We start from the raw sequence: 26121 nt of genomic DNA on the forward strand, positions 1-26121 counted from the left end.
CTTACGCTGTCAGAGCAGTGGCCGACATTTAACTGGCAGTGGGTGTCAGGGACCGCAGCAGTGTGTCACCAGCAAAAGCCAGCCCAGGCAGTTATTGGTGTCTGAGGCTCTTCATGAATCCTGGGAGAGCTCCCTGTGGATCAGAGCTCAGATCTAAGCAATTTCGGTTTGTGTCACATTCATCACCATGGTTCCTGAGTGCCTTAGAAGTTAAAATATATCTTTATAAAACATCTTACATGTCTTGTTTCACTCTCTCATCACCCCCGCACAGAGGCTTGAGGTCTTTTTAACTAATGCTGGGAAAATTGTTTCATGTACTTCATGCCTGGGCTTTGCTGGGGAGGGTTGGGGTCATGCTGAGGCGCTTGGAAAGCAAATGCCAACTCCTCCAGTGGCTACCACAGACCTGCGTCTGCAGCGTCCCCCGGCAAATGACACGGCTAATGCAATAACGATGATTTGGGGAGATGTAGCCTTAGTTTTAAATTAGCACAAAACCACGAAAACCCTCCCAACCCCTGTTGGGCAGCAGTTCGGGCTTGTCCCGTGCCCAAACTGTGTAACGCTGTGGCCAGGGCTTGTGGGGCTCCCACAGGACGGTGTGTGCTTTCCCAGAGACCTTCTACAGAACAGAGGGTTAACAGGTGAAGCAAGGATGTGTAACAGAGGAGACTCTCTAGCTCCTGATGAGGGATGAACTCACCCCCATGACCCTGGACTCGGTGGGGAGAGGGGGACGGTGGGGGTCTGTGGCACGTTTATGCCGCCCGGTCGCAGGGCTCAGCCGCCTCCTGGTGCAGCTCAACCGGAGACACCGCGCTCTGGTCAGACAAACTCTTCTTAGCAGCGATTTCTGTTTGAAATAAAAGCTTTTCATTACCTGCTATCGTTTTTAGTCAGTATCACCTCTTCTCCCCCAACATACCCCTTTATTTTGATCACGGAGCTAATAATTTTCTTAAAACATATTTGCGTTCTTTCCAGAATTGAGGTTTTAATGTCACGGTGTTAAGTTAAAAGCCCCACCGTTAAGTGCAGGTAATGGCCATGTATTTAAAGAGGCTGAAAGGCAGTGGGGAAGGGTTCTGCCTGCTCTACCCATCTGTAACCGCAGCGCTTCATGGAAATGGATGCAGGAAGCTCTGTCACGGCAGAAGCAGCTGGGGAAGCGTGCCATAGCCTCCTGACCGCTTGTTTGGGTTTAATTAGATTAGACGTATATTTGAACACAGCACTCGAAGGAGCTGACAGTCTTTCCACAATTTCCTGGTCTGCCTGGTTGGTTTCCTTTTTGATCAGATGTGTCCTGGTGAAGGTAGAAAATAATCTAGATACACGCCAATTTTTAATTAAATTTGCCATGACAGGTTGTGTTTAAGCTAGGTTCTCTATAATCATTTGTTTTGCACTTGCAGATGACAGATTTATTTATGTATGTAATCAGTACTGTAAGCATAATTTCATTTTTAGAGTTAAGAAAACCTTTTAAATAATATTTTACTTGGTTTCAGAAAATTTAAACATTTATTCACATTTACTGCTGTCTAAAATTCCAGAGAAAAATAATGCTATGTTTCTAAAGTGCAGAACACATCATGGAAAGGAAAGCATTATATTCAAGTAAAAATAAATGCATCAGAAGCATTATCCCACTCAAATACATAAAAAATCCAAGCTATATAGTCGAGTGTCTGTTAAATACAGAGAGGCGTTAATTAGATCATGCTGACCCCCCACGACAACACTCACCCCACGAAAGGGGCCAGGCCCTGCCAGGTCAGTCTGTGCCGGGGACCCAGCTGCACTCCCCAACCAGGGATGCTCCTGCTCCACCAGAGACTGCTGGAACATGGACACCGCTGGCAGCAGGTGGTGACAGGGGGTGGGATGCCAGAGAGGACCCCCCCGGCAGGTGGGAGAAGGAAGAGGGAGAACATCAAGGGGACACCCTTAAGGCAGAGACCTCCGCAGTGAGAGTGTCAATAGAGAGAGCGGAGCTGAGAGACACTGGAAGAGGGCAAAGTCCATGGGGTGAGAACCCGAGAGCAAGGGGACAGTCACGTCACAGCTCCCGGCTGAGCAGTCAGATAGGAACACACTATTAGGAACTACTTGTAAGAAAAAGGCATGATAATCAAGGGGTAACTGGGCGATGCCACGCTCTGCCACTCAACTGGCAGAGTGAGACGGGTACAAATGTGGGGACAGGGCCATGCCAGGATATATAAAGATACATAGTTGAATGGAATTTCAAAGGACAGAAGATAAAGCATGCTTCAAGCAGCTGTGGCAATAGTGGTTAAAGCAAGCGGCAGTAGGATTTCATATCGGGTTTTATACTTGTGAAGATCATTACAGAATTGCAGGAAAAAAAAAATCAAAAGTGGTGTTAATACCCTCGTGCATAACCTCTGCAAACTTCCAGATCAAGCAACAGCTATTTTGGGAGAAGGGAGCCTTGCAGGGAACAGCAGAGACAGGCACGGCGGCTGGCAGGGACCGGCCGTTGCCCGCCCCACCCTCACCTCCCCTCAGAGCCGCCTCCGGTTTATTTACACTTACAGGGGCAACAGCCAACACAACTCCGTATAAAAACAATATGCTAACCAGGGGTTGCAAAACTGGAGTTGGGCAACGTCAGAAATAAACTTGCCCTTGTTACAGTAACTGGCGTTCACGTGCAGTGACCCGGCGCTGGAGGACACCAGCGGGTCCCGCCACCCCTCAGGCCGGTACCCACCGGGCCCTCTGCCCTCACACGGCCCGGCCGGGGCCTGCGGCTGGCGGCCCTCCGCCCGGGCCTCGCTAGGCACCACGCGGGCAGGGCCGGCCCTGCGGCCTCCCGGCGGGCGGGCGGGCAGTCGGTGGCAGGTGGGTGGGCTGAGGCCCGGGACCTACCGGGCCTACCCCGAGCCCGGCCATTTCCTGCTGCCGCCGCCACCTGAGGCCTCTAATGGCGCCGGGCGGCCGCGCGCCCGCAACGCCGCCACGCCCACCACGTGACCCGCGCGCCGCGCCCCCTCCCCAGCGGCTGCGGTTACCGCAGTCCCCGGCCCCGCCCCCGCCCCCGCCCCCCCCCATCCCGCGTCCGGCCCCGCCCCCCCGCGCCGCTCCCTCCGCGCGAGCCCCCGCCCCTCCTCCCCTCCCCCCGCCCGGGCCGATGCGCACGCGCGCGGCCGGCGGCGTCTCCTCAGAGCGGCCGCGGCGGGTACGGCGCTGAGGGGCCTGGGCCGGCGGCGGCTCCGGAGCGCGGCCGAGCGGGCGGCGCCTCGCTTCCTCCTTCCCGCACCCTTCTCCGCGCCCCACGCCTGCCTCCTCCCCCGCCTCCGCCCCCTCCCCCCCCCCGCACCCACTCACCGCGGTTCCCGGCACGGACAACATGGCGGCGGTGTCGGGGGCCGGGGCCGCGGGCGGCTCTGCCAGCGCCGGGGGCCCGGAGATGGTGCGGGGCCAAGTGTTCGACGTGGGGCCGCGCTACACCAACCTCTCCTACATCGGCGAGGGGGCCTACGGCATGGTGTGGTGAGTGCCGGCTGCCGGGCCCGGCGGGGCAGCGCCCTCGACCGCTCCCTCCCTCCCTCCTTCCCTCCCGCCGCCCTGCCCGGCCGCGGCCGCCCCGCGGCCCGGCCCCGGGCTCCGGCCCGCCCTTGCAGGGGGCAGAGGCCCGGGCCTTGCTCTCGGGGGAGGGGAGGTCGGGGTTCCAGCATCTCTGCCTCGCTCCCCTCGGCTCTGTGCTTCCCTCCGTACTCCCGAGTTGTCCCTCCGGCATCGCCCTTCCCCTCCCTCCCTGCCGCACCCCTCCCCGCGCCCCCCCAAATTTCCTCCCTCGGTGGGTGCAGCTGAACGTCTCGTTTCCTTTCAGTCCTGCGCTTATTTTCTTGGATTTTTTTTTTGTCCCTGCCTCTGGAGTTGGTTGCTCTCTTTATTTTCTCCGTCTGTAGTGTGATTGTAGGCGTTCAGAGAGGGGAAAAGGTCGTAAAATCCTGCTGGCAGTTCCGCGTCTCTCTTTTGTGCCCCTGCGAAGGCTCCCTTGGCTGCATGTCCTCGGGGTCACAGTTGATAAAAAAAGTGAATCTGTGCATCCAAATTGCAGCCCCTACCTGGCTTTTCTTAGGGCGTGCTGTCTGCTGCATAGCCTGCCAGATTGGTGTGTAAATTAACATGTGTGCAGGGGAAGGTTCTCCTCAGCCGTTCTAGCGCTTGGCTATTTTGTATCATGAAGACTTGTACTAGGTCTCTCTAGAAAGCGATCGTGTGTGTTTGCTTTGGTTAATACTAGTCTTAAAAGAGCAAGGTCAATGAACTGCAAAATACCGAAAGTGTAAAGTAAGTGGATCGAGAGTGTGAGGTGGGGTTTTTTAGCAATCTAAATGAGTTGGGATGATGCTCTGTGGCGGTGTATCTAGTGACTGGGTTATAAATCTGACATGTTCAGTGACCTTGCTCAGGATTTCTTATTCTGTCTTCTATTAGTAAAACAGATTTTAAAAAAAACCTTACTTATGAAACAATTTAAGGGATGCAGATGAAAAACTTTTTTTGTTATCGTTTTGTCAACTTTCTTCTAACACTGGTTCTGTTTCTTCAGCATGTTTTTTGACCAGAGATACTAAATGAGATTTACAGGCTATGACTTCATGAAAGCTTTATCAGCATTCGTTTCTCTCTCTGACGGTTCATCTTTTGTAAACTAGTGCATTTCTCAGCAAAGGCTCTTCACAGCCTTCAGCTGTATGTTACAGATTTTTATAGCTGTAGGTTTTTGCGTACAGTCACTGAATTGTGCTGGCCTGTTAAGATGAAGTCATCCTGCATTTCAGGGTGGAAGCTTTCATCTGGGCCTGAACTTAGCTGGGAGATGAGCTTCCCTTACGAAGTTTCGAGCTGTGGCCTTCGCTTTTTTGCTGTGGGAAGAACCTTCAAAATGTAAATCAAAAATCCTGTTTATGGTGTAAAAATATCTTTATTATTGTTTTAGTGTTAGAAATCACAGCAATATATCCAGTCTAAAACTTGTTAATGTAGCTTATGGTACGAGCTGTATTTTATTATGGTGTACTTTATCATCTGAGCTAGGGCGAGTAAACCAGGGCAGATAACCTCGGTATGGGCTGCACTGGTTTACACTTGCACTCTGATTTAGGAGGGTTCTTGGGAGTAGTACTTCCAACGTGTATGCTGTGTATTGTCCAGTTCATATCGACAGGGTGTTTAACAGACAACATGTTAAAGCTGAAGTATTTCGCCACAGATCAGAGATTACAAGAAGCAGTACGATGGCAGTTGATGCCCTTTTTTGGCATCACTGTGCTAGGGAGCAGATACAGGGAAACGGGGCCACTTTCTGCCCCTCCAAATGGTATGTCATTAAGTTATATACTGAAACTGTTTCTCCTCCAAAGCTATATAAGGTTATCTTTTATTTTAAAACTTATTCTAATACATTGTGTCTGCTATGAACAGAATTGCTAAGAAAAAATCTAAGTCTCCAGTTCAGTTGAAATATGCACTTGGCTCCTGTGTTTTCTACTCTAAAATTATTCATGTGAGGTACTAAATTCGATATGTTGTGCTCTTAATTATTGCTCTTCTGCCTTGGGTGTGAAATGTCAGGGAACAAAGTCTTAGTTTATATTGTATACTCGATAAGGTGAGTGTTGGATGCACTTGTAGTTAAATGCCATAGCAACTGTAATATATTGTAGTGCCTAACATACAAGCTACTCCGATTAAATAAGATTACTTACCAATCAAAGGAGGGATATGCAGTTTAATACTACATGTTTCTTATCATGCTTCGATTGCTAATGCAGTGAGGATCTGCAGAAGCTTCTCCCTCGGGGGGCGGGGTAGAGGGCAAGCTATGAGTGTGCAGATGAAGATGTTTCCCGCAACTGCAAAATCCATTTCAATTTGTACACTTTAATGAAGGGAAGCAGAGAAGGCTCTGATGGTTTTGTTTTAGACCCACAGCTAATGTGTACGACTTGGGAGTTGCTAGTTATTTACAAGTGCACTGTGCCATAAGGCTCGTTACACGGAAAACAAGTGACTTAACTCTTAAAATCCATCACTCTTTTCCTTGTTTTTCGTAATTTGGTATCTCTGGATTAGGGAGTTGAAAACAATAAAATTCTTTTAATTATATTACTGAATAAAAGGGCAAATGAAGTATTTTTAGGATAGTGCTCTTACCGTCAGTCTTCCATTTTGATTTTGCAGCAGAGAGAATAATGTTTTAGAAATATTGATCACAACATGAAATAACAGCACAGGAAATAGAGGAAGATGTTGTCTGAATAGACTCTATGCGAATGTTCTCTCATCTGGATCTGAAAACCCTTAAAGGCATTTAACTCTTTTCCCTAGTGCAGTTGTTTTTAACATAATCAGGTTTTGAGTAAAAATAAACTAAACAGAGCAGTATATTTACAGCTCTGTTGTGGTTGCACTTTCTCAGCTTTGTAAGCAGAAAAGGAATGTTATCAGGCAAACTCCCATCTTAATGTCCTGTTAAACTGCCAGAAATGTTCATCCTTTGATACAGACTTGTGTCTTACTCGGCAGTTTTGTTGCTGGGGTTGCAGTGGTTAATAAGTGAATATCCATGTCAGTGGCACCTTCCAACCTATTTTTTTGTTTTCAGTATTTCTGCCTGTAAAACCACAGTGCAAATAGAATCTTAGCCAAAATCCTTAGCACTTTATAGGACTGCAGGACAGTCTTTAAGCAATTTAGTCATACAGTCATGTTTATGACTCTGAATTAATTTATCCAAATGTATGCAAATGTTGTGTTTATTATTTTTTCTTCCTCTTCTCTTTTGCTGAAGAGGTGTTTTGAGGGGCTTTGGTGTGAAGTTCTTTATGTGACTTTCTCTTTTTTCAGTGATAGGGGATTGTCGACCTCAGAGTCAGCTGGGACTAACTTTCAGACCAAGTCTGAAGTTTCAAAACTACCTTTCAGACACAATAAAGCGTGAAAGGTTTTTGAGATTGTCTCCTTCCCAAATGTGTGTAGGTTTGTTTGTTTGTTTTTCTTCTTTTTGCAAAAAAAAAACCCACCCAAAATCAACCTGTTAACAGGCTGTACTTTAAATGCACTAAAATAGCAATAAAAATATGATTGTGTTGAGCTTTAAATTTCTGGTGTGAATTGCTCTTTGTCCAGTTGGTCAGTGGTAATTTGGCAAGGATGATCATTAGACAGTTTAAAATAAGTTATTCTTTGGAAAAAAATGGTGAATGGGAGCGTGATAGGGATATTTTGGGTTTTGGAAGTCCTTTTTGTCATCGGGCTTATCTGAAGTATTATCATTGCTGCAAATAACTGCATATAAATAATAAACATGAATGCAGTTGGAAGGAAATCTTGAAGCTCAAATCTTGCATTTCTTGGCCTGAATTTGACTGGGTTGTTACAAACATCTTTGTTTTACTGATGTGCTATAGAAGAGTGATATTGGAAGTTAAGGTAGTCAAAAGATGAATGTCAAAGTAATACTGAAAAGAATATTTAACACATTAGGCAGTAGTTTTTCTGAAGCTCTGTTCCTTTCTGCTGTCTCAAGGAAGAGCCCTACTTTTACAGGATAGATCATTTAAAATGAAATCTGAGAAGTATATGTATGAGTGAAGAGGCTTGAAACAGGAAAAAAATCCGAAGTAGAATGATATGCAAGGTGTAGATATTTTATATTAAAAGATGAAAATAGAAAACTTGATAGGATCAATGGTTGCATAGTATTTTCTTTTGAGACAGTCCAACGTTGCACAGAAAGGTAGCGTTTGCATCCCTCTGTGAGGGCCAGATTGGTGATCTGGGGTGGACTGCTTAGTGGCAAAGATCAGAAACAGCCTATAATGTTTTCTTCTGTTATCTATTGCATTGATCTGGAGAGAGCACCCTGTATCGATAGAGCGAGTGTAGAGATTCCTGTCCTTGTTTATGTGTGCACAGGTTGGGTCTGGGTGCCGGTACCTGGCAATCACCATGTTCTGGTCTGTGTGATAAGGAAAACGGGGAGCTGATAGAAGTTATCCAACCCCGACAGGTCCTCCTCAGTGCAGAGATCAGAGCAGAGAATTAGGGAGTGTAATTGGTGGCTGGTTATCAGCTTCTTCCCCCGGGGAGAAGGCCGAGGTAAGTGCTTCCCTTCAGTCACTCACACTTGTAGCACTTCCTTAACCTGAGGCGGGAACACGAAAGGAGCGGATGGAGCTGCTTTTACTGCTCTCCCTGTGATGTGGTGAGTGGTGGGCAAGCTGTGCGGCAGGCACTGGGCTGGGACAGCAGCGCGCCCTGCTCCCACTGGAGCTGTCTTTGAGATTGATGAGACATGAGAGGTACCAACCTCTCCTCTCTGCCCAAAGGAATGGGATACTAGCTTCAGAGGTGAAGTGTGCGGCTCGGGGACACTTGCATTTTATAAATAAATACACATTTTCTTAACATAGCATGATCTAGCCCATGGAAACAGATAGAGATAACTTGTGTTATTATTTTAAAGCATGATTTATTAAGAAAATAAGGCTTTTGTGTTCATAGTATCTGTATGTCATTGCATCAGTCTGTCTCCTGTGCCCCTACGTACAGCTCTTGAACCTGTTGCCTGCCTTCCATCAAATCTGACAGACAGAAGTCTTAAAGATGGAAAGTTTCTGCAAGTTTCTTAAAAATAGGTATTTTGCTAGAGTGAGGAGATCCTGTGTGCTGCTCCACTGGGGAGGTGACTGCATCAGGAGGTCACATACGAGAAGTCAGATTCCCTGAAAGAGACATGACAGATGCCCCAGTTTCACGGATGGATTTATTGGTACTCTCGAGACCAGAAATGTGTATTTGTAGGACAGCAGGCTCTGTTAGTTCAGTGAGCTCCTTGTTTAGGAGTGGGATCTATGGCCCACAGAAGCGCTAAAACCAACTGAGTAGTTGTACAGCTCAACTTGAGTTGAAAACTAATACTTCGCCAACGTAGTAATTTTTGTAATGCTTTTTATGTTGCTGGTTTGTCATAGCTTTCAGCTGTGATCTAGAAATGAAATTAACTGATCCATTTGATATTTTACAGAAATGTTTTATGACATCTTGCTGTGGAATATTTCAGAGAATAATGTCGGTTGAGAGAGCCTTTCTGAGATTGGGTAGTCCAACCTCCTACTCAAAGCAGGGCTGATGTCAAAATTAGATCAAGTTGCTCAACTTGTCCACTCGGTATTTTCAAAATCCCCAGGGACGGAGACTCCACATCTCTGGGCATCTTCTGGTTCTAGTGTTTAACCAACTGCCCCATGAAACTTTTGCCCTTAGAAACATCAGAGGTTCCCTTGATGCAACTTGGGACCATCACCTCTTGTCCCTTGTGCTTCTTACCTCTGAGAAGAGTCTGGATCAGTTTTCTCTGTAATCCCCCTTTATGTGACTTAAACCAGCAATTAGATCCTTTCCTCACACTCTCTTCTTTTTTTTTTTTTTTTCCCCCCTTCTAGCCTATACAAACCCAGTTTCCTTCCTTTTTTTTTTTTTTTCTTGTATGTCATGTCCTTCAGCCTGCTGTGCATCCTAATGGTTTTCTGCTGGACTTGCTCCAGTACTGGGAGAGAGGAAGACTGGACACAGTATTCCAGATGTGTCTTCTCAACAGTAATCGCTTTCCTTGCCCTGCTGGCTGAGAACGCAGCCCGGTCTGTGGTTAGCCTTCATCCCTGTGAGCGGCCGCTGCCAATGGGGGAAGTTGGGTGTTGCTCTGCCAGTCTAGAAAATACTTTTACTTGCTCTTAAAGTGAGATATTTTAAGAACTTTTCAAATAATGCCTGAAAAAACCCCCAAATTCTACAGCATTTTATTATATTATTTCAGTTGTATTTGATTTTTATGTCTGAATCGCTCAAATGAAGCATATGAAGCTATAAATAAATTTTAGAATATAACTTTTACTGTGTTGTAAGGTAAATTAAATTAATAGTATATGTGAAATGCAGCAAAGTGTAGTTTGTTTCAGGTGATTTTATCTGTGTCAAACCCAGAGTCTATGAATTGTTAGGTGAGTTATTAGAAAGAGTTGTTTGCTGGTGAATGCATCCCCTTTTCAGAAGGGAGTTTATTTTCCTTTGCTATATTACAACTTTTGGATATAGAAAGAAGCTATTCACAAACTCATCTATTTGCAAGGTAGGTTAAAAGCCAAATAAGCATGATCAGCTTTGACCAGGCAGATGAGTAAGATCCAGGCAGCAATCGATGTCATTAATTGCGATGGGGTTATTTGGTGAGATGTTGGTAGATGGCTGGGCAAGCAGAGGTTTCTGGTACCCCCTCAGCAGGCTCGAGGTTTGTCCCTCTTGCAGAGCATCCTGGGGGGCAAAATCCTGATTTCTGTGTGTGCGTGTGTATGTATATATGGCTTGTAGAAAGCCACATACACATATTTACTAGAAATATCATTCCCTTAGATTTTGGCAGAATCTTCGCGACAGTCCTGTTTTTGCTGGAGTTGCGCGTGTGTTTTTACTTACCTGTCTTGTTTAGCAGTACCTAAGATCACAACAACCTGAGTTCTGTTAAGGGAAGATCTCTCCTCTTGGAAGTTTTTCTTTGTATTTTAAGAGAATTTTCATAAAATACCCAAATACTGTGTGGTGATTAGAATGCAAATGAGAGTTTTTGTTACATGGTAGAAAGTAATTCCTCTGTGTTGTGGGTATGTTTTAAGTACCAGCAACTTGCAATTAGGCTTACAGTTTATAATATGCAATTACTTAATTTTGCAGTTTTCCTTAAAATTAGCAGCTGTCTTTGCAGTACCTTCTCACTTGTTTGGCGGGAAGGCAGTTTTCTCCTCCAAATATTGCTGATGTGTCCTGAGTGAAACTTGAAGTCATTTGAGCATGGCAAATCAATACTTCCCCAAACTGCTTCAGTCCAGAATTTGCTCGATTTTATTGGGATTTGGATGGTGCAGAGAACCCTGAGTGACGTTCAGGCTGATTTTTATATTCAATTTTTCTAAGTGTTTCATAATTGTGAAATATATTCCTTTTAGTTACAGTAGCCAACATGTCTTACTGCTGATACCCTGTCTGAGCAAAGCTCTTAATATATCGAGGGGTTAAGGTTTACTCTTGGCTCGTCTTTTTAAAAAGATGGAAAAGACATGCAAAAACTGCGTTGTAAGCTGATACTGAAGGGAAGTAACTTCTGATGGTGGCGAGATGCACGCTTGGTGCTGGTGGTTTGGCTTTTGGTTTTGTTTTGCAAGTGGAATACTGAACTAACCGTGGCAGAGTGGATGGTGGCACTGAGCTTTCTCTAGCGCTTTGTGAGAATTTTCAGTTTGCACTGATGTTTCTACAGGTTTAGGAAAACCTCTGCTTCTAAGTATGCATGAATGATTTTGTTCAGTTATTTATTTATTTATTTTCTGTTGGACTGAAATATTGTGAGCTATCTCTTCTGAAGTTTTATATCATGTGGGAATCAAATAAGCTGATTACTGAAAAATATAGTAAATGTCTGAATCTTGTGTTTTTCCCTTTTTCTAAGTCTGACTTTAGGAGGAGTATTTGGGATGTAAGTCAATTAGAATCTTATCAGACAAAAGAGTAGAGCCCAGGGTGGCGTTTGTTAGCCTCGGTGGGACTGGCAGCTCTCCAGGAGTGCTCTCGCCTCTTCCTGGAGCGGGATGTGTTCCCTGCACTCGGACAGTGCCTGCTTGGTGGCGGTTGTGTCCCAGGCCCTGCAGTAACGCTGCTCACATAACTGACCTCCTGCCGCTGGCTCCCTGGCGGTGTGTTGCCTGTGGAGAAGCCATGAGAAGAGGAGGAGGAAGTCAGCACTTCATCAGCTCGTGTGTGGAGCTTTAGCCTTCATGGCCGCTGGGCCTAGGCAGGCTGTGGTTTCCATGCTGTACTGCTTCTGAAGGGGCAGCATTCCCTTCCCTGCCTCGGGCCATGTCTTTCCTTCCTCTCCTCTTGTGCTGCTGCTTGCGCAGCTCTAGAGTTAGCTGTGTTGGAAAACTCATTTAGCTGAAAAGTTACTTCGTAAAAAATAAAATTTAAAGGTGGTAAGTTGATATGACTGATGCAAAACCCTGTGAGTGCTAGTGCTGACACAGGAAGAGAACAGGAATACACAGGTAAAGACTTCTTTACTATTCCTGTTCATGAGCTGCTTTGACTTAGAGCTGTTCAGTTCTCTGAACTCTTGCAGAGAAAGCTGCTGCTCCAACCAAAAAAGTGAGAAAGGGGCAGGGCTGTCAGGCACAAAAAAGAGAGAGAACCACAGCCGCTCCTTTCCATTCACTGAGCCCTTAGGTTGTCTCAGATGTTGCTGAGCTCTTACAGTTTTACCCTGAAATTGATTCCCCCGGGAGCTGTCTTTAAGTTTATACAGAGAGAAGAAAGTGATATTAAATATCATAATATCTTATCAAAAGAATTGGGTGCATTTGGAATCAGGGATTTATTTTGCAGATAGCCAAAGGGCCTTTAAACCTAACAGTGAAGTTTGCCCGAATATTCACTTTGGCATAGTTGCTATCAAAGGAAACACTGGCAGCGGAGAACCTGCAAACCTCTAAAATGGGGAGGGTAAGTGGGAAGGCAAGAAGCAGACAAAATACTAAAATTTAGTAAGAGTTGTCTATTTTCTGAAGACCAGCTTGAACTGCAGCGGCACGCAGTAGACGTATATGATGATTTGAAGGCACAGGGGTTCACAGGTAAAGGTACAGAAGCAAAAATACATATTAGAGGAGATCGAGAGAAGTGATTGTTTTTTTCAAACAACTAAGATTGATCAAAACACCGTGAAGTTAAATGACATCTTTAGCTAAAAATACAGAACCTCGGGTGAAATAGCTAATGTTTTTCTAATACAAAAGTTAAGGTGTAGTTCTAGAATTGCTGCCCTTCATAGTTCTGCTTAGTAGGTGCTCACAAAACACAAATCTTCTGCTCTGCCACACCCAGGATTATGAGCTGGCGAAAGTAATTTATTTAACAGCCTCCATTTTGCATGACTAGCTTTTTGTTTTCAAAATACTAGGAGTGATCTAAGGAATTAAACTATTAAGTCATTATTATGTGAATATTAAATAGTTTAAAAGTGTAATGCTTTGGAAGGTTCCATCCAAATGATCAAAAATATTATGAACAAATGGAACAAAGTAACAAATATTTCTAGTAAGTGTAGGTGTTTATGGCTGGGGACAAAAAGTATATTCAGCGATACAAACACAACACCTTACTGGATGTCCTCAAACCTGAAACTGACTACTTTTATCCTTTTTCTAGTCTTTTCTCTTTGGTAAAGCAGTGTAGGTGCTCCCTGTATTTTAATCATCTGGAACCAGAAACTAATTATTCTGAAGAATCTGAAGGGTTGATACCTGATTATAAAAAAAACCTCACCCAAAACAAACCCAACAAACAAAAACCAAAACAGTCCCCTCCACAAATCTGCACCCATAACACCACCTTCCCCCACCCCCAAAGACTGTAGCGACCAGTCTGTTATGGTTCTGTGGGTTGTTACTGTGTTAGTTTTTCTTACAGCAGTCTTAAAAATAAGTTTAAGCTATTGCATTGTAACTTGATAAATGTCAGCATGTTGTAGAAATGTCCACAATTGAGCTAAATGTAGACTGAAGGAAAAGATTAAAGATCTTCATAGATCACCTTGTTTGCTGGGAATTATTTTTGCCTTTCCTCTCCTGGTTGCAAACAGAATTATTCAGTATTTCAGAAAGATTCTTATCCCTGGATATGCCCTTGGAATCTTGTTTCCACAGCAACACAAAGCTACTGATAGAACATCCCTTTTAAACTTCAAATCAGTCTTTTGTGTCGAGATTTAATTAGGATGTTGCCGGTAGCACTATGTGTTTTTGTGTGTGCTGAGAGCAGGCTGTGACCCAGCCGTAAGGTGAATAATCCTGGAAGAGCTGGCAGGAGGTCCCGTGGTGGGGTGAGCCCTGCAGCGTGGCAGAAGAGTGCACTGAGGATGGGGCAGTTGTTTTTCCACGGTTCTGTGAAGAAGCAGCTCTGTGGGATGTGGTCACGGCCAGGAGCTGGCTCCTCTCCTGCCGGCAGCTGCAGCTTGCGCTCACTTGTCCAGCCCTGCTCCCAGATGGAACACGGGAAGAATAGCAATGGGTGGAAGAACACGCAGCAGCCATTGTGGGTAGACAGAGCTAAGCTTTGGCACACGTCCCGATCTGCCTGGTGAAAAGCTTTCCTTCCTGGAGAAGGAATAAATGGGAGAGGGGCTACGTGTCAGAGGTTGGTCCGAGCAATTAGCATGTGCTTTTCTGCAGGCTGCTCAGATACTGTGGTACTTTCTGGGCATGGCATCTGGAAGCAGCCCCACCCTGGGCTTCTTTTAAAAAGGAAGTTGGTACTGGAGCAGTAGAAGGATGAAACACTGCCTTTAAAAGTTGTGTGGCGCAACCTCTGAGGTTATAAATGCTCATTTGTTTGTTTTGTACAGCTGTGCAAGATGTTTTACTTAGTCAAGGCTTTGTTATGTATTTACAAGATACTTAATGTTAGGAATGATAAACTGTACTGCTAGGGCTTGTGTTGATTTTCACGTGGTGTCTTAAAAGTATCTAAATAACGGTGCTGTTGCAGGTTGTCACCAGATAGTAACCACAGCTTGAAATAGGAATAAAGTTGCATATACTAGAGTTGGGCAGTTGCAAAATCTATATTTAAATTTATCACATTACAGATAAATAGCACTCACAGCTGAATGGTTGCATCAGCTTGTGAAGCTGCACATCACTGGGGTGGAAATAAATCCTTCCTTCTGAATACTTAAAGTGTCAGGAACTAGATTAATCATAATGTGAATGACACACAGGCTGCTAAAGGAAAAGTTCTATGTGCAGTGATTGGTACATGTGGTTAATGATTGGAAACTCAAAGCTATAAATTTGCACTCTAAAAGTTGTTAGTATGTGAACTGTTATTCCCACTTCACAGATTTTTATCTTCTCTGGAAAAAAGTCTGGCTAATGGGAGGTTCTTGCCTTTAGAAGGAGTCCCGGTTAACTGCCTCAGTGGAAATAGAAGCTATTGTGAGATGTAGTGGAAGCTGGAAGTCTAGACAGCGAGGTTAGGCTCTGCACGCTGGGGCAGCTCTTCCAGAATGCAAATAATCTAAATTTAGGACGTGCTGGGTGGTGGCTGGGATGTATGTGTGGAGCTGTTCCTTTTGGACTGTAGGGGGAGCACAGGTGATTATTAGCTGTAAAATTAGATCTCTAATTCTAGCTAAGGCTAAGCAAGATGAATCCTGCATTAAGTGATAAGCTGTTATATTAACTGCAGTGAGTTAGTGCATCGAGGGGTTAGATTTGCATTTTTTATTGTTGTTTCATTTGCGAACACTACAAATGGACACTTTACGAGCAGCATCTTTCTGCAGCAGAGTTCTGGAGAGTAGTGGGTAAATCTGGTGTTGACGGTGGATGGAGATTGTGAGGAATGGGGAAAGCTGTGGGAAGTGGTGCAGTCTGACCCGTAAAGGACACCCCGTTGTTGATTTACGGTGTTTCCTAGGCAGGGAAACGGATATTGCTAGATGGTTTCATAGGCCAAATAGGTATCTGATTGTAGTGTACATACGTGAGAGAACACGACTCGTCGGTTCTGCTGAAGTTCAGGCTACTCTGTAGCTTTCGCAGTTTCCTATAGCACACGTCAAATTGAAAAAGCACTGTTTTTTAAAGGGTCAAAGAGTTTGCTGAAAGCCATATTTGCTTTGAGGGCTGTGACTGAGAATGTGAAATAGTTGTTAACTTTATAATACAAGTTCTCTGGGTACCTGTATTATGCATGATATTTAAAATACTATGCATAAGCAAGTGTACCTCACTGCTTGTATGACTAGCTTCTTGCTCATAGGAATTGAGATAATCTTTCATACATTTAATCAAGTTACAGAAAAGTTCATATTTCAGAAAGTGTGACAACAGAAGTAAATCCAGTGTCCCTTTTAATGTTTCAACTAGGTCGTATTTTGGTTTTGCTCTCCTTAGCTGAGGCTTTGCAGTGGTAACAGCAATGCATGCGTGGCTGCATCAGTGCGGTGAGATCTTCTGATACCAACAGACAAATGACTGTGCAGAATGTACGCTGGAGAGGAAATTGATTGCATCTTTACTGCAAATAGTCATTTTTTTTCCACACTGAATCATGTGTTTCATAGTCGAACCATCTGAATGCAAAATTACCCATCCTTTTTAAAATAACAGCATAACCCTTTTCCTAAGAAAATGCTTTAAGAACTGTAAGTACAACAGCTACAAGAGAGCAAATCTTGGTATATTTAATGGATGGATTCAAGTTCAGTGAATCTGTACTAGGAAAGATGCATGTTTTTTCATCAATAGCCAACATTTGCTTGAGAAGCAATAACTTAGAGATTTATCAAATATTGTGAGAGATTAGGAGCTTTCATTTAAGCAGCATCAATTGGTAAATATTGGCATTTTGCCTTTTTCTGCTCTGCATAGCTGCTGCTGTCCAGTACTTGGAAAGGAAGTAAGATTCTGCATTGGGGGAGGAAAAATACGCTAAAGTCAATACAAAGAAGAGGGTAGGAGGTTTGTTTATAATGATAAATAGTCCATAGATTTCTTTCATTTCTTTCCGAAATACAGGTTGTTCACTCTTCAGAATTATTTCTAGTTTTGTTTTCTGCTTGTGACTTACCTTACTGGTATATTGTAAACACCACAGGTGATTAACTAAGAAGACAAACGCTCTTTAAGGCTATGCCAAGTTCCGCTTGTGGCACTTTGTTACTGTCTGTTTTGGGACTTAGGAACTGCTAATGCGGTATCTATACATTTGTAACAGCAGTAGTTGTAATGAATACTTGTTTAGCATGTGGAATTTCAAAGCAGCCTGTGGAGCATTTGAGCTGGGTGTTTGTAGAGGCAAATAAACAGTGCAGTCTGTCTGTGGTTATAGACCCGAGCTGTGGATGCTGACAGGTCAAAGCAATTATGCAGAAAAATCCTGCAAAAAGGATGTCACTGTGTATGCACGCGCTGTATGAAGGTCTTACTGCCTGCACAAATTCCATGTCATTTTTAATAATGAAAGTGAGACATGTTAAACACTTGTGCATACAGTGGTAACAGTACTGTCCCAAAAACACCTTGTTGCACCATTAAACTGCTTGGTGGTAGAAGAACCTTGATGAGGCCAGGCACTTGAATTCCTTCTAGGTTGCCTTTTCTAATTGGATTTTCATATTTCTTTCAGCTTTACCTGATCGCCAGATACCTGTCTATTTCAGCAGAGTGAGGCCAATTAACAGGGTATCAAAGAATGTTCTGGGACTCGATTATAGAAAATTGGTGGAATGTAAAGTCTGTTTGGCTAGTATGTTTATATTTTTATATGAAATGCTTGAGACTAGCAGAAATGGTTAGTTTCCAAGCAATGCAGTAATGAGCAAAAGAAATTTGAAAGGAACAAGAATCATTTATTCATAGTTAAATTCTAATTTATTAAATTACATATACTTTTAATATAAAGAAAAGTTATTATAATGGGATGCTTTGTCATTCATATAAGCAAGACCATAGAAAACGTCCTAAAATTTGTAAGAATTTATAATGTTTTTACTAAATAATAACCTGAGTCCAAATTTTAGAAAACTCTCTCTGTCTTACTGAGCCTTTTTACTAGGCTTAGGCTGTGATACTCTTCATAAATGCGTAGGCATTTTGAACAGAAACACTGCTTTATTGGTGTAGCAAGGAATGCTGTTCTGAGCTGAAACCCCAGTACTGTAAGAGTGGCAGCCAGAGTGTTCATTAACACGGGTCACAGTCACCACATTGCCTCGCTGGTCTGCTGCTGCCATTGCTTCATCTGTGTCCTCTGATACATTCTTCCTCTTCTTGACCTCTGTTATCTTTGGAATTGTGCTTGGAAAGGTGTTTTCACAAATTCTCCTTCCCTTTTGTTCTTCAATGTCTGTTCTTCATGGAGGTGCCAACAGCATAGCTAGGTGGGGTTGAAGGTTGTGGCAATTGGAATTACTTGCAGGAGTTAGGCATAGGGTGTGGAATTCTACTGCTTGAAAGATGATTTCTGAAGGCTTTTGTGTGCCCCAAAGTGAATGGGTTAACTGCAGATGAACTTTTTCTCTCAAACTTCTTGATTACAGCATATAGAAAAGACTCAACCTTGTTTGTTCCACGGGCTGATAAAGATGATGAATGCTCCTTTCTTTGTTCAGGTACCCGAGAATGAGCAGGCTCTAAGCCAGCTGGGAATGCTAATGGCCTTTAGGTACCCAAATATGCTGGTGATAGAACAACAATGTTTTGTTTGTCAAACTAAAAGATATGTGCCGCTGTTGCCTCTCTTTATTTGATAAAAATAAATGTAAAACAAATGCACCGCCCCTATATTCAGTTGAATTCACGTTCTTGCATTCTGACTTGAATTAATTTAATATTCCGTATAACTAATGTTATTGATTCTATTCTAGTTCTGCCTACGATAACGTCAACAAAGTTCGAGTTGCTATAAAGAAAATCAGTCCTTTTGAGCATCAGACATACTGCCAGAGAACTCTGAGAGAGATTAAGATCCTGCTGCGCTTCAGGCATGAGAATATTATTGGAATAAATGATATTATCCGAGCTCCGACTATTGAACAAATGAAAGACGTGTATCCTTTCAAAGTCTGAAGTTACTCTGCATAGTTAGTGATGGTTGCTGCCTTCTGTGTTTTGATCATTTCTCCCTTTTCACCCTCTTCCTTACTTCCTTACTAGACGTTAATAAAAGTTGGCTTCTATTACTGTAAATTGAAAGTTCATAGTGTTTGATAGGTTTATAGATACATAGATCTGATATGTAGGTGAACACTAGTTTTGTTTGTTCCTTTTTAAGAAAAGAAAAAAAATGTTACTTTCTATCTTCCAAGGCAAAGAACTCAACATTGTAGTGATGATTTAGTTTAGTCACTTAATCCTAAAACTATATTTGCTCTCAATAGAGCTGTTGTTAGAACTATCTGATTGCTTTGAGGATAAAATAAAATGGCCAAGCTGTTCTATAATCATCTAAAATTTTCTTAAACAATAGAATGGGTACGTCTTGGGGGAAGGGGATTGAAATAAAGCAATGACTAAGGTAAGCGTGTGCTGCCTGTGAGAGGATGTCCTGTTGTGTGATCCAGTCCTGAGTACCCAGAGGAGAGGATGAGAACGCCTGGCTGGAATGGCACTAGTAGTGTGTTTTCACGAAATCCTGTTTCGGTGAAAAGTGATCATGGAACTACACCTCAAGGGTTCTGTAGCCAAATTGAATTAAGGGAGAAGAAAATTTTACTTAACTTATTCCTGCCAAAGCAGAAAAAAAATATCCCTTTTATGTTCATTCCAATCTTAGAATAAAATCATCTGAAAATATTAGGATTTAATTTTGGTAAGCAAAGGAGTGTTCAATGTAGCATAATACAGATATAGTAAAGGAGAGCAACAGCTGCATTTTGGGAGAGGTATTGGAGAAGACTGATCAGAAATGATCAGAACTTCTGCCTTCATGCTTTTATGTAACTGGAAGCAAGTATCTCAGAAGCTTATTACTCGTTAAACTGAAAATCGGTCTTTATTTCTTGGCAAGCAGGATAGGAATCTGATCATATTAGATTCCAATAAAAATCAGGCTCTAAGATAAAGAAATAGAGGTTTATGATGATTAATTTGAGGACCACATGCTGGTGCTTCTTAATTCTGTAAAGGGCTGCATCATATAACAGGATTGACTTTATTCAAAACTTGTAAAGCAAAAAGCAGCTACGTAGTTTCATAATTGTCATGAAACAGACAAACGAGAGAAAAATTGTTCCAGAAGTTTGATCTGGTACTGAATGTTGGTATCTAACCACACCACCTTTGTTTTGCTGCCTTACATCTCATGCCTGACAGATACATTGTGCAAGATCTTATGGAGACAGATCTTTACAAGCTCTTAAAGACTCAACACCTCAGCAACGACCACATTTGTTACTTTCTTTACCAGATTCTGAGAGGGTTAAAATATATCCATTCAGCCAATGTGCTTCATCGTGACCTCAAACCTTCGAATTTGCTGCTGAACACCACTTGTGATCTCAAGGTTAGTTGAAATTTCTTACTACCTGCTATAACCATGTGTGTGGTTTTGTTACTGGGGACTAATGTGATTTTTCTCCTGGAAAGATTGCCAAAATGTTATTGGTTTTGATAAAATGATTATTAAGATTTGAGTGGCTAAGAACTCGCTGTTATGCTATTTTGATGAGCGCATCGCTGTTTCCATCTGGAGGCTGACTTTGAAACAGCCTGTTTGAGAGCTGGGTGGCAATACTCATCTAAAGCAGAATTGTGTTTACCTAGAAAGTAAACTCAAAACTGTGTATATTCCAAGTCTTGGTTTCTCTGTGTTTAAACTCTTAATTGTTCAGTGTTGGAATAGGACTTCATATTAGTGAGTAACTAAAATAGCATCTGAAATTCAGCACTGATTAGGCGCACAGCAATTGCTTGGAGAGAGAACATTTCTAATTTACATTTCCAGTGACGGGCTCTGTACTAGTTAATGTTACAGAAGGATGATCTTAGAGCTGTTATGATTCTTGGAAAATGTCAGCTCAATGCTTAGTGGCATTCAGTAAAGCAAACCAAGTGTGAAGGATTAGAACAGAAATAGAGAATAAAACAGAAAACATGCCATTCTATACCTTTCTCTTGGTTTTGAGTCTTCAGTTCTGTGTGATCATAGGTATCACGCTTCTCCGTATGATACCCTTTCAAAATGAGGAGATCAGGACTTCAAAGTGCTTCTCTGCATATCAGGAAGAGCTATTTAGCCTGGGTCTCTTTGCTGGAAGATACTGCTCGAGGAAAAGCAAGAACACAATAGAACTTGATGAAATTGTTCTAGGGAGGGTGAATAGAGAGCAGTTGTTCCCTGTCTTTACCTATGAAAAGGCAGGGGGCCGAGGGGGAATGGAAGGGGCAGGTGGCACGCTCAGGGTGAAAGGACATTGGAGTTGATTTTTGCAGCGTTGTTAAGCTGTGGAATTTGGTACCACAGGGCACTGTAGGTATTCCAGATAATGTGACTTAAAAGAACACCAAACCCTTTGGTAGAAGAAAAAGCTATTGAATGCTCTGTCTGGTTTTGAGTCCCATGGTGGTGAGTCCCTGGAAGATGGGAGAGCTGAGCAGGGAAGGAGTGTGATCCCTGTTAGACTGTGTGGTGTGTATTTGCTGGTGGCCACTAATGGAGTGAGAGGACGGAGCTTACACTACTTTGATCTGACGTGATACAGCTGTGCTTGTTGCATACTCTGCACCTAATAACACTGTGCTTTTTATAGTAGCTCTAGCTTTCTCATTTAAAAAAAAAAAACAACAAACCGAACAAAAATACCCTCTTCAAAGCATAAACCAGTTGCTGGCCACACAAGTTTGTCTCAATTCCAAGGCATGTCCTTGCTATTCATACACTGGTCCGTTCTGAATGCTGGCTACACGTTCAGTTTGCTTTGCATTCCCACTGCTGCTTGTCAGCCTTTCCTAAAGCGTGGTCCTGCTACACTGGCCGCTCTGGGTGTTGCCATTGGATTTCAGCAGCTGTTACAGCAGAGCCCTTCGAGGGATTAACCTCTTCATGAAAGAAAAGGAGAAAAATCTATGACAACTGTGCCATAGAAGCAGGAAAGAACAGTTTCAGTGTGGCGCTGTGTTGAGTACAATTAATGGCAATAAAATAATAAAAGGCAATGTTTTAACACAAGATGGTAATGAAAAAGCAGGTAAACTCACTGTATGGCAAAATAATACAATATGACCATAGTGAGTACTCTTCCAATTTCTTTATAGGATTTTCAAACCAGCATGTCACTGCAATATGTGCTTCCTCGTGCAGAACGGGGGAGTCTGTGCGACACAGCATGTGCTTTCTCATAATCTAAAGGGAACTCTGGTGTTGTGTTAATGCTGCATCTAAAGCTTAAATAACAGAACTGGAGAGAAAACTAGTACATGCTTGGGCCTCGGCTGATGAATGCTGAACTTGTACTAACTTGTTTCTTTTAGGGCTGTTGTGCCAGTCTGTACATCAGCTATGTACGTGCTTCCAGTGTTGGTTACTGTACTTAAACTCAAAACACGGCATGCTGTTAAAGCAAACAACTCAAAATTACACTTTCAGAAGCAAGTTTGTTTATCTTGAGTGGTAATGCTGTTAGCTTCTTTCTTCAATGGTGTTTTGAGAGAGCTGCTCACCTCTTCTGGAGCTCTGAGTCCTACAGGTTGTAACAAGAGCTGCTTCTTTCTTCTCCCTTGAACATGATCTTGACTTCTGGGTCATAGATTCCAGTTGTAGGAAAGAAATGGGTGAGTCTCTGTTGACACAGTTTGTCTGAGATCCCCATTGCTAGTCCTAAGCAGCTGAAAGGCTGAGGGCAGACGTGCGGAACCTAAAGCTGTTTCTCTTTCCTTAGGCCATGCTACAGACTTAAGTGAGACCTTAAATATAACTTACCACATAGGGAATGAAAGTTTGTGAAAGTACATAATTGAACCTAACTACTGTCTCTTGATACATATTTTCAGTGAAAGATTAGATTTGAGTCTCTGAAAACTACTGCCTTGGAATCTCTCTCCAGTGAGAGTCCTGGGTGATACAGATACTGGTTGTCTCTTCTGCAGCGTGGCGTCTTTCCCACGAGTGAGATTAATGTATACTGACATGCTACAGGCTGGAATATACTCAAAAATACTAGATAACATTTTAAAAAATATTTTTCACATTCTTTCATGATTATCTGCATCCAACAGTTTGACCTGGTTTACAGTTCTGTAAATTAAATGTTACGTAAAAACTATCGTGACCGTATAATTTTCCTAGGCAAGTGGCATTAATATTTCAGAAAATGAGGTCAAAGTTATTTTAAACAGATTCTCGACTGGTGTGTTGCAGTGTCTTCAGTGTACCAGCTTACTCTGGCACAACCTGCTGCTTTCACTTGGTTAAAACATTAACATAGCACATCGATATTATTGTGCTTTTCTATCTACATAGGGAATACTCCCAAGTATTAAACATCCAAGAACTGTTAGATACTTTGATAGGCTTGAAAGGAAGGTGATGAGAGAGGGGTTTTTTGAGGAAGACTGCAAGTTATTGTTTGTTTCAGGATTTTACTGATTGCTCTCGAGATGCAACTGTTTGAATTTATAATTAACAGCTAAACTTAATGGAAGCCTCTCCTTTTCCTTCTCTACAAATATGTACGTTACACACACACAGACTATGTGGTGCAACTTCAGATACTTCAGTGTATTAGTAGTATTTCATTTGCTTAGTAAATGGTCATATGTACGTGATCCTCATAAATCTTCCCACCTGCTTGACAGCTTCATCCAATTTTAAGGCATCTCTGTTAAAAAAAAAAAAAGCAAAGCATACCTGATACTGACTACAAGAATGTTGCTTTGAACAAGCGGAAGCTAAATATATATAGAGGATGCTGGCATTTTATTTATTTATTCAGTGGGGAAGTTATGACTTGTCTCTCAGTAGCATCTGTTCTCTCTCTGCAAGGCATGAAGCACTGACTGACACACCTGGGTCTTTCATTATGCAGGTTTTTATTCTCTGCTATGACTTAGTCAAAATGCCAATAAAATTTTGCCTGTCATTATGTTGCACTCTCAGATTCTTTCTTCTTTTGTTTTAATTCAGATTTAATTAAGATTGAGAAGCCAACCTTCTCCTGCTGCTTTGACTTTTACCAATTATTTGAACAGGCACATTGGACACACAATTTTATTTTTTTTCCCCAAATAGGGCAGCTGCTTCATTGAATGGGTTCTGTTGCCGCAGGGCAGGAGCTGCCTGCCCTCAGCAAGGCAGAGTCAGCCCCTGTGCCTGGCACTGGGACCTGAGCAGGACCCTGCCCTCTCCTCCTTCCCTCTGCTGCCCGGCTGGTGACAGCGGACAGAGCCTCCTCCTTGCAGCTAAACCTTGGTGCCTTTCTCTTCTGTTCTGCTTCACCCCTTTCTGCTCTACTCAGCAGGAGCTTTTTGTCATTTTAATCAGCTCTCTTTGCAATTAATCTTCCTTTCCATCCCATGTACATTTTTCTACTTGAGAGATTCATAGACACCTTCTTTAATTCTGTTCTTTCTCCTCACTGGACCAGAGTGTTTCTTTTGTCTTAATAACAAATTATAGCACTTTGCTTAGGTGTAGTGCTATAATTCTGCACAAGTTTTGTCTGCCTGCATAATTATTGTCTGAAGTCCATTAAGGTGTCCTCTACAGTTTCTTCACTTCTGTCTTTACAGGAGACTCTTCTGGTTATTTGTGCTGATTCTGTGTAAGCTGCTGGTGGCACAGGAGGCAGCTGTCCCTTGCCACCTCCAGCAGAGAAGGTGTTAAGTAAGCCCAGAGTGGAACATAAATTGTGCACCAGGAACATCTTTTCTTCCCAAACCGTTTATTCTTCCTGTTCCCGGCATTGGCCTAATTGGATACTTTTTGTACTTAATCCAAAATGTTTTTCTTAACCTTTGTGCAATAATTTGTTTCTATAAATATAGGTTCCCATCACTGTGTTTGTAGGTGTTAACATCATGGGCTGGAGAATGGTGAATTAGTAATATTGTAGTATTGGAAGCTGTATGTCTCATGCTTTTTTTTTTTTTTTTTTCTCTTTTAAATTTCTTTAAAACCAGATTTGTGACTTTGGACTGGCTCGTGTTGCAGATCCCGATCATGATCACACAGGATTCTTGACAGAATACGTGGCCACACGCTGGTACAGGGCTCCTGAAATCATGCTGAATTCTAAGGTGAGAGCCACGGTGCGCTGTGTGCTGTGGCTGCTGCTGGTTATTCACTAGTCAGCACCAGTTCTCCTTCCCTGGTCCTCTGTGGCTTTAGGATCCAAACACATGCAGGGTCTTGAGGAAAAGTGGTAAAGGATTTGCAGTGCAAAGGCTACTTTGCACTGCAGTAGGTTAGTGATTCCAGATGCAATTATTGGATACTAAACCAAGTGATGGTGTGTGTGAGCTCCCATGTGTCCAGTTCCTTGCCAATCACGAGACTTCTTCCCATCAGAAGCTTTTCCGCAGAGCAAAAGTACTAGTAATGGGAGCTTTTTACTACTGTCTTCATCAGGGCTTGCAAATGTTGCCTTAATATTATCTTGACATCTCAATTTAGGTATAGAATGTATAATGAGGGTGAATCTGATTCTGAAGGCAGGTCATCTTTGTGTGTCAATCTTAATTGCATTCCCTTACTCTTCATAAAATCATCCCTTTGGGTTTTTTATACTTGGAATTACCGTATGTTCTTCTGTGGCTGTTGTAATGGGTGTGCAGTCCCTGCCTGGTCTGGGTAACGGGTACCCTCCAGAGCCTTTGCTAGCTCCTACAGCCACGTGCTCCTTCACCAAAATGGGACATCTGTGTCTGTATTTTATATTCCTCAAAGACTGTGTTGTTTCTGTAGGGTCACTGCTTCAGTGGCTGTTGGGTTGGATTTGTTGTGGCAATAACGTGTCTAATGCGCTTCTAGAAAACAGTTGTCTGACCCTTGGGGTGTTGTGGGTGGGGGTTTTTGTTGTTCCCCCCTTCCCCCCAGCTTCTTACATTTTAAACTGGCATTGAGGCCATAAACATAGGGCAACTTAACCTTATTTCTGGATACCCACAGACATCGGTCAGCAGCTTTCACAAGAAAATACTTTGTGTGTTTCTTAAGAGCTGGTCAACTTACAATTTTCCTGGCCTATCGCCTGATTCCTTCTGGAAGTGCAGTCCTTGGAAACCAATGGTTGGGTGGTGACATCCTGAGACCTGTGGATTGAGCAGAGTGTCTGCCCTTTGCTGGCAGCCCCTGGCTACAGGGGGGGCAGGGGGCAGCTGGCTGAGGGGGAGCAGAGCTAGGGCTGCTGGAGGTGAACTTGCCCCTGTGTCACCCAGGCACCACTGTAACGTGTGCTGTCGAATAAAAGCCGTTCTTATTGGTAACGCAGGTTATCCAGACACACAAAATACAGGCATTAGTTCCGTTCTT

The 26121-nt window shown here is 43.0% G+C and overlaps 1 protein-coding gene across 1 annotated transcript in view; it reads left to right on the forward strand.

Annotated features, from left to right (window-relative positions):
• Nucleotides 1-3153: 3153 nt before the first annotated feature.
• MAPK1 (mitogen-activated protein kinase 1) overlaps nt 3154-26121 on the forward strand; it is a 33413-nt gene continuing 10445 nt past the window's right edge. The window contains exons 1-4 of the mRNA XM_074159876.1: nt 3154-3525; nt 18521-18703; nt 19968-20157; nt 24771-24887. Of these exons, the coding sequence (XP_074015977.1) occupies nt 3383-3525; nt 18521-18703; nt 19968-20157; nt 24771-24887 (633 nt within the window). The 5' untranslated portion in view covers nt 3154-3382. The remainder of the gene's footprint in view (nt 3526-18520; nt 18704-19967; nt 20158-24770; nt 24888-26121) is intronic.

This window comes from Numenius arquata, chromosome 16 (assembly GCF_964106895.1).
Source record: "Numenius arquata chromosome 16, bNumArq3.hap1.1, whole genome shotgun sequence".
Classification (NCBI taxonomy): domain Eukaryota; kingdom Metazoa; phylum Chordata; class Aves; order Charadriiformes; family Scolopacidae; genus Numenius; species Numenius arquata.